Raw genomic sequence first — 12532 nt, forward strand, 5'->3', positions numbered from 1 at the left:
TTAAGATAACTGATCTTGCCTGGCTAAATAGGCCCAAACGATTAGTCATATGCCCTGGAGTATGCCAACCTCACTCCAGGGCATTCCATTTGCTTTTATGGTTTTGAATAATAGGCCATTTGAACCCAGCTCTTCAGGTAACATGATGCTAACCGCTAGCTGTTTCTGCTGCCCGTCATGGGATCTGGTGAGAAGAGAGTGGAGAGAAGTAGGGAATTTCAGAGGCAGAAAGCATGTTTCCAATTCACTGAGACACTTCTGGGCCAAGCTTTTCATTGAGGCTGTTTGTCTTGGTAATCGAACACCCCTCTTGGGGCAAGGGAAGTGAATTATTGAAAGAGAAAAATCATGCCATTGTATGTTTGTTCTATAGCAGACCAATGATATGTATACAAATATTAATGTATACTCAGAGAGTTATTACATGAATTCCACGAAATTGGAAATAATGTAGAGCTTGAGGGACATAAGAACCATTGTTTTTATTATTTTTTGGTAAAGCTGCAAGGGGTGGGGCCTTCAGGTAGCCTCATTTCATTACACGTTTCATAGACTCTTCGTTGATTATTTTGGTAATAGCTGGGGACACACCTGCGTTCCGTGCTAACTCACAGATGCAGTGATCATGCTGTATTTTAAACGCTAGGCCTTTAGTGATTGGCCGTCCTTAATCCCGACCTTTGAGCCGATCAGAAAACAATGCCCTTCGCAAGTTCCCATGAAACTTTATCGATTGTTTATTTTAATAATTTTGTTATTGGTTTCAGAGAGACTACATTGGCGAGTTCATTCAGTTACACTTTCCAGAGACTTCATTGTTTCATACATTTCAGAGAGACTTCCTTGATAGTTTTGGTCATTTAGTAAAATGTTTGAGAGACTTCATAGTTTGGTGTTTTTTGGTCCTTTGATTACAGGTTCCAGAGAGACTTCATACAGTGAACGCGTGGATGTTGGGGTACATCTGGTGTTGGGGTCATGACATTTGCTGTTCGGTGTGTCTGTTGAAGTCATGTTGACCGGAGATACTGGCACGCGATAGACACACGTGCGCCCACACGCGCCGGGCAACACACACACTCCGAGTCACTGACACAGACCGTTAATGTTTTGTCTCTTCATAGGTTGGACACAGACAGACACCCGCACCCTCTGTGTGCGATGGCGTTGGGATGCCCTGTGGATTTGGAAAAGGGACCAGCCCAAGCACGCTGAGACTAAAGGAGATTCATCCTGATATATTCACGGCCCCACCCACGGCCAAGCAGGCCAACCTGAAAAACCAGCTGCTCAGAATTACAGTTACTCAGCAGCGTGGCGCCCAGCCTTCCTCCCGCCAGCCTCCCTCCCCCCAGCCTCCCTCCCTCCCAGGCTCCTTCGCTTCACACACTCCACAGGCGCTACAGGAATCCGACCAGCATTCTTTTGCTCCTTTTTATTTCCTTCTCCGTGTGGAGTTTCAGTGGTTCGAGGGACTTCTTGGACCTGTTTTTTTTTTCACTCTCACACAGATTTCTTTTTATTATTCTTTGTTGTTTGGCGCAGTAGCCCTCTCCTCTGCCCTCCAGTCCCCTCCCACAGCTATGACGCTCTCTGATTGGACTATGCCCCCCTCGGCTGAAGGACCAGGGGCCAGGTGCTGCTTTTGAGGCTCCTGGAAGAATCGAGCGGCCAGGACATAACTTGAAAGACGGTGGAGACAGTTAGGTAAGCATTCTGAAAGAGGGAAAGCTCTGAGAAATCGCTCTCTGTCTCGCGTGCGCGCTCTCGGAACCAACTGTAACAGGCTGTGCTGGAGTTCTGCTGAGTTGCTGGATGCACTGACACCTTGACCAGCTTACCTGGATCTGGGATAGAACCAGGAAGAGGAGGGGGGGTGTCCCAGAAGACGTGGCTACCCACCAGCAGCAGGTAAGTTGGTGGCCAGACACCGCTGGTAAGGATTCAGTATGCTGTTATCGCTGTCGGTGTAAAGGTCACCTTACAGGTGAAATGAAAACCTTAATTCCTCGTTCTGGTTAATAGGAGTGTCAGAGTCGTGCCGAGGTGTTAACCCGAGGGGTTAACCAAGGTGAGAAAATGAATTGCTTGGGGATAGAGGTAGACATGGCAGCAACGTGATGCGGAATTGATGTGTCATGACATCAGTGGTTACATGTGAGTGAGACGTGTCCTGGTGTTACGTTGTCAACGCGCCAAGACGCGCAAAACACGGACCCGCGGGGAAAGCAGTCAGTGTCTCCCATGTCAACATATAAAATCTTCATCTTGTTTATTTAGACTGGTTTCTCTCAGTACGGTCCTGAAAGGGACCTCCCATTCTGCCACACTTGGCTTCCCTCCAGGCGCAACAAAAAACAATCCTTGTCCTCGTTGCTTTAGGGGGGTGCTCCTTTATGAACTTTTCCACTATATCAGAGTTGTTGGATAAACTCAATGTCTAATAATGGCTGATGTGTGATGAACGATGTCAGTGATAAGTCCATCTTAACTGGGGTGGGGGGGGGGGTGGGGGTGGTTGGTCAAACAAGGGGGGGCTTGGGACTGTTATTTTTCTTTTGGAGGGGATTGTGTTTTATGGGGGGCAGAGAGGAGGCCAGTGTAATTGTTTTAGGGGAGTTCCATGTTCCACTGTCTTGTATTACTTCCCTATTGGAGGATAGTGGAAGAATCAGACAAAATACATCTGGGAATGTCAATACAATTTAACTAGCGAGGACAGTGACGGACATAAATCTGTGATAGTGTCACTGCGACCGGACGTCATATTGACGTCGTTGTGAGCCAGCTCATTTTGCCAATATTTATTGTTTAGCTTGTCCATGAGAATGGCTACACCATTTCCTTCTCTTTCTATTTTCAGTGTAAACAGCTTTCTACTTTCTATTTATGCATATCTGGTCAAGTGGGAAGTTGTGGGTTTGATCTGGAATGGGTCCAACATTTCGGAGCCGTGAACACCTCCACATAGAACGTTGTTTAGAAAGTTGCCCCGTCTTGCAGGGCAGTGGATCACTGGTTCAATCCCTCTGTGGTGAGGTGGACTTTCACTGGAGTAGCAATTGTGTTAGCAGTAACACACTGATGTTTTATTACATGAGGATTACACGAGGCTTACTTGATTGAAAGGTTTCTAACAATGCTTAAATTGAACTGTTGATTTGGGTGTAATACAATGCATTACAATACAATCACCTAAGGATTGATATTATTGGCGGTCTTACTGGGAATTTGGAAATTCCATTGATTTCAGGAAGTATACAGAAATTCCAGCTCTTTTAAATGCTTCTCAATGACAACACGCCTCTACTGTAAACAGTGTTGAATCGCATTGGAAACAGAGTCTAACCTGTGGTGAAATATTAGGAGATAATAAAGTTGTTTTTAGTGTGTGACGAGAAACCCGAATATTGCAGACGTCATTCCCCCAGGCCCTGAAGAGCAGAACGACCAGCTGCACCTGTGCCATTTTGCTGCTTCAGAAATGCCTGCCTTTGATTGACTGGTTCAATATTGACTCAGGCCATTTGATTATGGAGGCTCAATGTACCGTGTAGCGAAAGTCTAGCAACGCCAGTCTTTGAAGAAAAAAATAAAAGGGAAACTAAACTGTACTGCTTCTCTTTCGGAATACAAACATATTTGTTTGCTGAGGGGAAATAAGAGGAAATGAAGCTCACGGTGAGGATGAATAGTTGTGTCTGTGTGGAACATCATACTTGTGGAAATATACACATAGTTAGACAGGTTTATGTACAGTATAATAATAGACTATTATTATAGACAGTAGTAAGGTTTATGAATAGTCACAGACTATTGAAGTCAGACTAGTCAGGTTTATGAATAGTAACATACTATTGAAGTCAGTCTTTAGTCAGGTCTATGTTTAGTAATAGTAACAGACTATTGAAGTCAGTCTTTAGTCAGGTCTATGTTTAATAATAGTAACAGACTATTGAAGTCAGACTAGTCAGGTTAATGTAGAGTAGTAAACTATTCAAGTCAGACAGTCCGGTTTATGGATAGTAATAGACTATTGAAGTCAGTCTTTAGTCAGGTTTGTGTTTAGTAATAGTAATAGACTATTGAAGTCACTCTTTAGTCAGGTCTATGTTTAGTAATAGTAATAGACTATTGAAGTCAGTCTTTAGTCAGGTCTATGTTTAGTAATAGTAATAGACTATTGAAGTCAGTCTTTAGTCAGGTCTATGTTTAGTAATAGTAATAGACTATTGAAGTCAGTCTTTAGTCAGGTCTATGTTTAGTAATAGTAATAGACTATTGAAGTCAGTCTTTAGTCAGGTCTATGTTTAGTAATAGTAATAGACTATTGAAGTCAGTCTTTAGTCAGGTCTATGTTTAGTAATAGTAATAGACTATTGAAGTCAGTCTTTAGTCAGGTCTATGTTTAGTAATAGTAATAGACTATTGAAGTCAGTCTTTAGTCAGGTCTATGTTTAGTAATAGTAATAGACTATTGTTTGTTGGGGGTAATTGCCTGGTTACTGCAACATTCAGTCGTGTTTCACCAAGCTATGATCCTAACTACCTTCTCTGTCTTCCCTTCACTGACATTGTTTCAATACATGGCATCTGGTTGCCTGTTGATGTCCAAATGTCCGGAGCACATCCCTGTAACGTCTGTGCCTCATCTATGAAACATGTGATCCAGTACTAATCAACGGTTGTCACCTCAGTAAATAGCCAAGCTGATAAATGGGTCATTAGTAAGTGAGTCAACAGGCAGCACTGGGTTATATGACACAGCTGAAGCTGGCAGACAAGAAACAGGGTGAGATTTGAATCTGAAGCGAAACATCCGTATTTTGAAAAGTAGACCTTTCGACTAACAGTTCAGATACAGCCTGATGTTTGCCCAAGAACCTCCTGATTATCCTAGTCCAGCACACAGAGGAGGATCCCAGGCAGTGAATCCATGTCAAGGGGATCTAAACCACATCTCGCATAGCTTCCCAAATTGCCAGCTCAGGTTGTCTCATCCAAGAGAAAACTGGGTGAAAACGGTAGCGGGCGTCAAGGCAGAAAGTACCAAGGCGTACTGGTGTGGAGGAAGCTTTTAAAATAGTGTGATGTGGTCCGTTGGTGGCTTCTCCTGGAGGGTGTGAGGACAGTGGTCGACTCCATTACCCTCAGGGCTTGTTAATACTCCTGGGATCTGGGATGATGCTGCAACACCAACCCGTGCTCAAGGTTTGCCCAAATTACCAAGTAATGTACTACATTTGTTCCCTAACCTGTAAAGCAGTCTGTTAAACCCGGAGACAGACACAATCCATGCTTTGGTTTTCTCTGTTTGGCTGCTGCCATAAAAGGCTTATCCTCAACTGCTTGAAGTAACTTAGATTAGGGACAACTATTGTCCTAGATGTATCATACTCATGGGCAATCGGTTGCCCGAGGAGATGAACCATTTTTCATTACATTTGTTCTGTTATGTCTTTTAGGTTTTATTCAATTCAATAGATTTTGAGAAAGGAGGATCTGTCAACAGATAATGACGTACTGTAAAATATCTTTGTAAGTGGGGCTGAGATAATGATGTGGACGGTTGTTGATTTATACGGATTAGCATCACATCCCACTTATGATCCTTTTAAAAACGTAAAGTCTGTGTGTTAGGTCCTTTGGGGGATGGCTGTCCCATTGAGACCAACATCATAACATCTGGGTACGGTCTTCGGAGGGCGCTGACCCTGTGTGAACTAGAAGATCTGAGGGAGTGGGCTGTTCGGCTTCCTCTTCTGCCTCTGCTAGATACCTCTGTCTCTGTGGACATTCCAGCATGTCCGTCACTCCAGACACCAGATTTTTAATATGTAAAACAGACCTGGGGCCTCCCTGATCTCTGGGGTAGCTAGACAAGGCTTTGCATCAGAACAGCAGGCAGCTATCTAAGCTCTTTTAGAGGAATTGTAATCGCTGTTAGGAAAGTGTTTTGCATATTTTGTGGCAGTGAAGCCATTTGAATGCAATAAGCTAGGAATAGTACTGGCTTCTTTTTCTCTGTCTGTGTGAGGGGGTGAGTTAGTCTCTCTGTGTCAATGTTTTTGTCATTGTGTTTGTGTGATCACGCTCAGATAATTGGCAGACCCCCATTAGGTGGCGCGTGTGTGTGTGTCATGTACTGGTACCAAGGCTTCTTTTCTGTGTTCCAGGGTTTTCTGCATTTCACAGCGCAATGTTGTTTTCTCCTGAAGCACCAGTTCAGACTGCACTCAATTAAATCTCAATAGCCCCCCCCCCAAAACACACACTCACACACATTCACCTGGAGGCCAAGCTGCTCTCAGCAGTACTCCTCCACATCACCAGTGAATTATAATAACCCAGCAACTGGGTGATACTGGATGACCAGCTGGTAGCCTAGCGCTAAAAATGTGTAGGCCAGGAAGGGAAAGGTCAGTAGATCTGATCCTGGAGCCAGCAAGGTAAATACACAAACTATGTAGCAGCTGGCCACGCCCCTGGACATCCTATGTAGCAGATGGCCACACCCCTGGGCACCCTATGTAATAGCTGGCCACACCCCTGGGCACCCTATGTAATAGCTGGCCACGCCCCTGGGCACCCTATGTAGCAGATGGCCACACCCCTGGGCACCCTATGTAATAGCTGGTCACACCTCTCCAATTTGGTACAGATGCAATACGTCTCTATTGTCAACAGTGTTGAGGCTTCATTACACCAAAACAATGCATAGAGAAGATTTTAGTAACCTTGAGTATAACAACACAAATCTTTAAAATGAAAAGTATACTATTTTAAATATGGATGTTTGTTGGTTCTTCAACCTTAAATTAATCCCAGGGGACAAGAGAAACTGTAATCCATGGTTTGTTTTTCTAAGCCATTACAAACTTAAATTACAGGTTCTAACATGCAACTAGAAGTTGGAAATTCTCAGTATAGAGTATCACCTCTTATATCTACACAGAGTATCACCTCTTATATCTACACAGAGTATCACCATTTATAACTACAGAGTATCACCATTTATAACTACAGAGTATCGCCACTTATATCTACACAGAGTATCACCATTTATAACTACAGAGTATTACCATTTATATCTACACAGAGTATCACCACTTATATCTACACAGAGTATCACCATTTATAACTACAGAGTATCACCACTTATATCTACACAGAGTATCACCATTTATATTTACACAGAGTATCATCACTGCTTATGTTTGGCCATAATAACTGCCCACTTTATCTGCAAGCATATGTGAGGTGCTAGTTAAATAGTCACTGAAAGTTAAATAGTAAATAAAAGGATTTCATCACTCAATGGAGGATTTCAGTAACAGGAATGATATGAACACCTAGTCTCACAAGGTCTTATTCAATTGTTGTAATTCCTAATCCTAGGAAGAATCCAGTCAGTGTCCATTTTGTTTCTATTTACCGAACAGCCTCCATACGTCAAAATGTGGCCCACATCGGCAACAACTCAGTGTGACATCAAATTCACTAGGGGTCACCTGACTTCTACCTATGTAGCACATAACTGGCATCTGAACAACGTATTTAGCAGGACGTGCCTTCACCAAACACACATTGTTGGAGGAAGCCATCATTACACTGAACGGAAAGGCTGTCTGCAGATTGTGATCGCTCCAAACAACACGCTGCACGTTTTCTCTGTCTCCACAGGAAACTGTTGAAGATGACTTCAACTGCCTCCCCTGTGACCAAATTCACCACAGTGTCATCCAATGCCACCACCACCACCAAGTCCAGAGAACAAATACTCACACAGAGTAAGTGTCCAAGTGTGTGTGTGCTACTGTACTTGAGGGAACCAGGACAAGTATACTAAAGCATGACAAATCTGGGAAATTGAGGACAGGTGGCTAGTTTTCAGTTCTATAAAAAAAATATTTTTGGCTTGGGATTAGAATTAGGTTTATGGTTAACGTTGGAATGTGTGTGTGTGTGTATGTGTTTGCAGTGTCTTGTTAGCATCATTTTATTTGCAGTCCAAATGAGTCAACAAACGTTTGGTAGGAGCTCCACAATGTAAATTATCATGCGACACAATGACCCACCGTGTGGAAATTCCAATCAATAGCCCCTAGTAGTCCCCCCGCTTTACATACCCTGACACATAACATCCCAGCGTTTCATATCAACTAATCAAGGCGGTGTGACACACTGGGAGGTTATTTATGACCCTGACCTTCCCAGGGAGTGTCGACGTCTTAGTGAATTATTTTAGTAAACGGCTCATCTACAGTCACACCCAGCAGCACTATCATCAATGCCATAAACAGTGAGAGGATCATCCGGGTCCGGTGTGGCCAGTGGAGGCATGTTTATGACAGGGTGCTGGGTGGCCATTCACTCTCAGGAATGATTAACACCTGCCCTTTTCATTCCCAGGCTCAGGGGCTATGATTGCCCTCATCGTCGTGGCGATCATTATCGTTCTAACCATCCTGCTCGTTATCCTAAAGACGTACAACAGGTCAGGCTGCATTCTGATATCAATAAGCCTCCGTGACATTCTCAGTGATTCAGTGAACCGTTCGCGGATTTCTAAAACGGGCGCTGTTTCCGATGCCATGTTTTCTGATGGTGTCAAATAGCTGTGCTAAATATTGAGCGCCGACTTTCGCGGACACGGATTAAGCCTAGTCTATGACTAACAAATCAAGTTCAACAAAAATCTCCATTGAGCTTGTTTTTTAGTCCTAGACCATGTTTAATCTGTGTCTGCGATACTGGCCCTGAGGGTTAACAGAGCCACGGAAGAAAACTGAATATACTGAACAGCACTTTGGTGATTTGGTGTCTGTTATATCACAATTTCATTTCAGTATTTACTGTTGACTGTTTATTTGTCCAAATCCAGATGGTATTCATTTTTTTTTTAATGTATTATTAAAATATTTAACAACATTTATACATGCAACTTACAATTATTTGTTATTGCATGGGCTCAGAGTGAACATTAACCTTTAGAATAAAATTGAATGTTATTTTGGAGGCATTAGTTATTTTTGTGCCAGTGTAATTAAGTGTTAAAGACATATTCAAATTTATTTCCCCTTCATCAGGCGCACTCATGTGTCCAGAGTGTTAGGAACCGTCTCCAAAGTTCCACCACGTCCAAAAATGGCTTCTTCCTCTACAATCCATACCAGCATGCCCTTGGGAAACCTACAAGACGGCTCTGCATCCAGAAGCTTTGCTCATTCAAATATTGAGTCTGGAAATGGATTCCGGCTACCTCGAGCTGAACTAAACAGCCTGGAGGAAAACAACTTGGAGCAGCAGAGTACAGTCAGCGATTCGACAGTGGTCACCATACATGATCCACCGTCAATAGGAAATACATAGCAGATCTCTAGCATGTTGGACACATGGTGAAGTCTGCATGCTATGTTGGAAAACAAATATGAACAAAGTGCATAGGGAAGCAATGGACACTAAGATGGACATAAACATATGCATTTTTGACTACAGTGTTCAGGACTTGAAAAGAATGATTCTCCCCTCAGTGCATTTGGGGCAGTGCAACCAACTTGAACTTGTCCTTGCTAATTCTACTGTTGTGTTTCTGTCAAAGGTAGATGTTGACACATTCTTTAATGAATTCAGTTTATTCTTATGCAAGGTTTTTTTTAACAACGTCGTGGTTATGGTTTTCACCATACAGGGAAAAATCATGACAGTGTTTCGGAGAAATGTCGATACTGAACCACTGTGGAACTCCGGAAAGCAGACAGTTATGAATTTATAAGTCCTAATTAGTTTTATATCAAATGATTTTGCACTTTACACTATCCAGTTTGTTTTGTTGGGTTTCTGACAAAATAAATGTTGATAGTTCTAATATTGTGTGCATGTTTCTACTACTAGGCTTTAATGCAATATCCAAATAAAAAGACAATTCTTATTTATCCCCAAAGTTGGAATATTTAAAGCTTTGGAAATGTAATTTGCCACCAGAAAAACCTTTTCTTCATCACTACTGTGAAATATTCCTGGATTCTGATGTTTTTTTGTCAAGAAAAGTTACTCTTGAAGGGGCTGTATCGAACCTTCAGTACTGACACAAATTTAGTAAATAGAACAGACAATAATGGAGCTTCTATAAAGCCGGGAAACAGCATCCCTGTTGATGACAGGATTGTATACGTAATTACATGCACACAATGTAACCTTGGGTCACTGTAGCAAGCAGGTCCTGGGCCCTTAACAGGCAAGCAGTCAAACAGAAACCAGAGTTCCAAAAAGTGTATTACCTGGCTCAATAAACAGAAAAGTACAAAACTACTGACATTTGATGCCTCAGTGGGTAGACGGTAACACCAGCTTTGTAACTCGGACCAGGTCCTACCCAGTCCGTTTGCTTAGCTACTCTCACACGCTACCGTCCAAACTCCAGGAGTCCACCAACACTGCAGCATGAAGCACAGAGCAATGTTTTCCCGTGACCAAAATGGAGCGGCTAAATCCCCTGACCCGTGCCACCCCCATACTGTTCCAACCAATACCATATGCCCCAAATGGGTTCCATCCACTTGGCTAGAGGACAGATTTCTTCAGTTCCTGGCTGAGGTTCCTGTTTTAAACATCAAGGTAAATTCACAGCTGTATGTGCACATACAAGCGGTTTCATGCTTTTTCAATCCATGTCTCCCATTCTGGAAAAGGGTTGGTGACGCTTCCTCTGATCTTCGACTTGCACACTTTCATCCAACAAGTTCCACTGATTGAGCCGAGACATGAAAAGCTTGGCACTGGACTTGGTGAGACCGAGATCTAGAATCAAGTCGTTGAGTTCTTTTTGGTTGGGGTAGTGTGGGTGTTTCTCCTCAGCTCCACCTCTGAAATTCTCATCTGGATCTACAACGTCTTCCTCACTCCCGGAATTGCTGCTTTCTTCTATATATGGCTGGTCTCTCTTGGGAGGGGTGGGTACGGGGGAGCTCATGGCAGTGAGGCACCGGGGCGAGGGATGAAGGAAGGTCCGGAGACATGATAGCAGGTGCGTTCTTGCCAGTCCGACGTTTGGAGGGGTCCACCACGCAGAAGTGGCAGTTGCTGGAGTGGTCAATGGGTTCCCGCCAAGTTCTTGGGATAGCAAACTTCCTAGCTCTCTTTTCCCCTCAATACCATCCTACAGAAATACATTTATTTCACCCATGACTAATGTGTGAGAGATTCTCACAAAATGTTTGCATATTATATATTTTTTCAATAACACTGAAAATTGTAAAACATTTTTAAATTAAACTGATAATTTAAATGTTTTTACAAATTTTGTAACAAAATTGCAAGCAACAATTGTCCCTACCACCTTCCAGAGTTTTTTTGCAGTGCTCGCAGGTGAAATGAGGTGCCCAGGGTTTGTCTGGATTCCCGACAGGCATGCCAAAATATGCCTTGTAGGCCTCACACATCCTAGCAGATGCTTCCACCAAGTACTTTTTCGTTCTTGTCTTGATAAATTGGCCGCAGACATAGCGAAATGCGTCTGCCGGATGCTTGCAGCCTCTTGATGCCATCTCAGAACAAGGAACCAGGCAAGGCTAGTTCAGCCGGCCCGCAATAAAAAGAATTGCCACCTCGAGATTCGAATTGGGGTCGCCCCACGTGAGACATTCGCTAGATCTCAGTAGAGCCTCTTGTCTCTATCCTGAACAAATCCTCTTTTGCCACTGGCTGTTTTAATTGTTATTTGGCCATTCGTGAATGACACTGATACAGTTAAACTGACTAACGTTTCTTACTAAGTTTACCTCCACCACAAATATGTATAGCGTTTACCACTGGCCATTTTAACAGCATATTAGCATGCAATAAGCTTTACTGGTATCTACTAACTTACTGGAATAGTCATAAGAATTGATCAATTGCTAGCGAGTCTGCCAAAGCAGTTTCATTTCATGGCATAAGAACATATTTTTTTCTTTCATGGCAAAACAACACTTTTTTCTCTTATTGGTGAATAACTTTTATACAATAACTATAAATAAAGGCGATGATGAACTTTTCCATCAAGTGAAAAGACGAGAGAATCGTGGAATCTACAAGAAATAATTAATAAAGGTTTTTGCTCTCAATAGATTCAAACTTAGGTCTTCCACATGAGAGGCGCTGTCTTTAACCACTACACCACAGCATTACATGTTTCAGCAGTCGCTAGACTACATTGAGGATTATGTTAAACTGACTAAAGTTTCTTATTAAGTTTACCTCCACCATCGTGTCTATGAACTGTACTGCTTTTGCCACTGGCCGTTTTAACAGCTTATTAGCCAGCAATAGGCTTACTAGTATCTACTAACTTCCTATGAATAATCATAAGAATTGAGCAATTGCTAGCAAGACTGAAGATGAACTATTCCATGCCAGAAACTGTCACAATATAACTGTATACAGTTTCTGGTTTTAGCCAGCAAAGGTATCGTCAATACGGAATAATTCACAATGCGTACTTTGCTTCGCCTTCGAGGAGATACAAACTGGGGACCTAGTTCACAAGTCCTCG

The 12532-nt window shown here is 42.7% G+C and overlaps 1 protein-coding gene across 3 annotated transcripts; it reads left to right on the top strand.

The window, feature by feature from the left end:
* Window positions 1–1362: 1362 nt before the first annotated feature.
* ncmap (non-compact myelin associated protein) lies at window positions 1363–9799 on the top strand. Of its 3 annotated transcripts, none has more exons than XM_010879550.4 (4): window positions 1363–1707; window positions 7684–7790; window positions 8413–8497; window positions 9090–9798. In XM_010879550.4, the coding sequence occupies exons 2-4, from the start codon at window positions 7697–7699 to the stop codon at window positions 9370–9372; spliced, it is 462 nt and encodes a 153-aa protein (XP_010877852.1). In that variant the 5' UTR covers window positions 1363–1707; window positions 7684–7696; the 3' UTR covers window positions 9373–9798. The 3 variants fall into 3 exon arrangements, with proteins under 3 accessions (XP_010877852.1, XP_010877850.1, XP_010877853.2); XM_010879548.4 differs by lacking the exon at window positions 1363–1707 and adding an exon at window positions 1714–1911 and having other exon boundaries at window positions 9090–9795; XM_010879551.3 differs by lacking the exon at window positions 1363–1707 and adding an exon at window positions 2590–3681 and having other exon boundaries at window positions 9090–9799.
* The last annotated feature ends 2733 nt before the right edge of the window (window positions 9800–12532 follow it).

This window comes from Esox lucius, chromosome 15, assembly GCF_011004845.1.
Source record: "Esox lucius isolate fEsoLuc1 chromosome 15, fEsoLuc1.pri, whole genome shotgun sequence".
NCBI classification, from domain to species: Eukaryota; Metazoa; Chordata; class Actinopteri; order Esociformes; family Esocidae; genus Esox; species Esox lucius.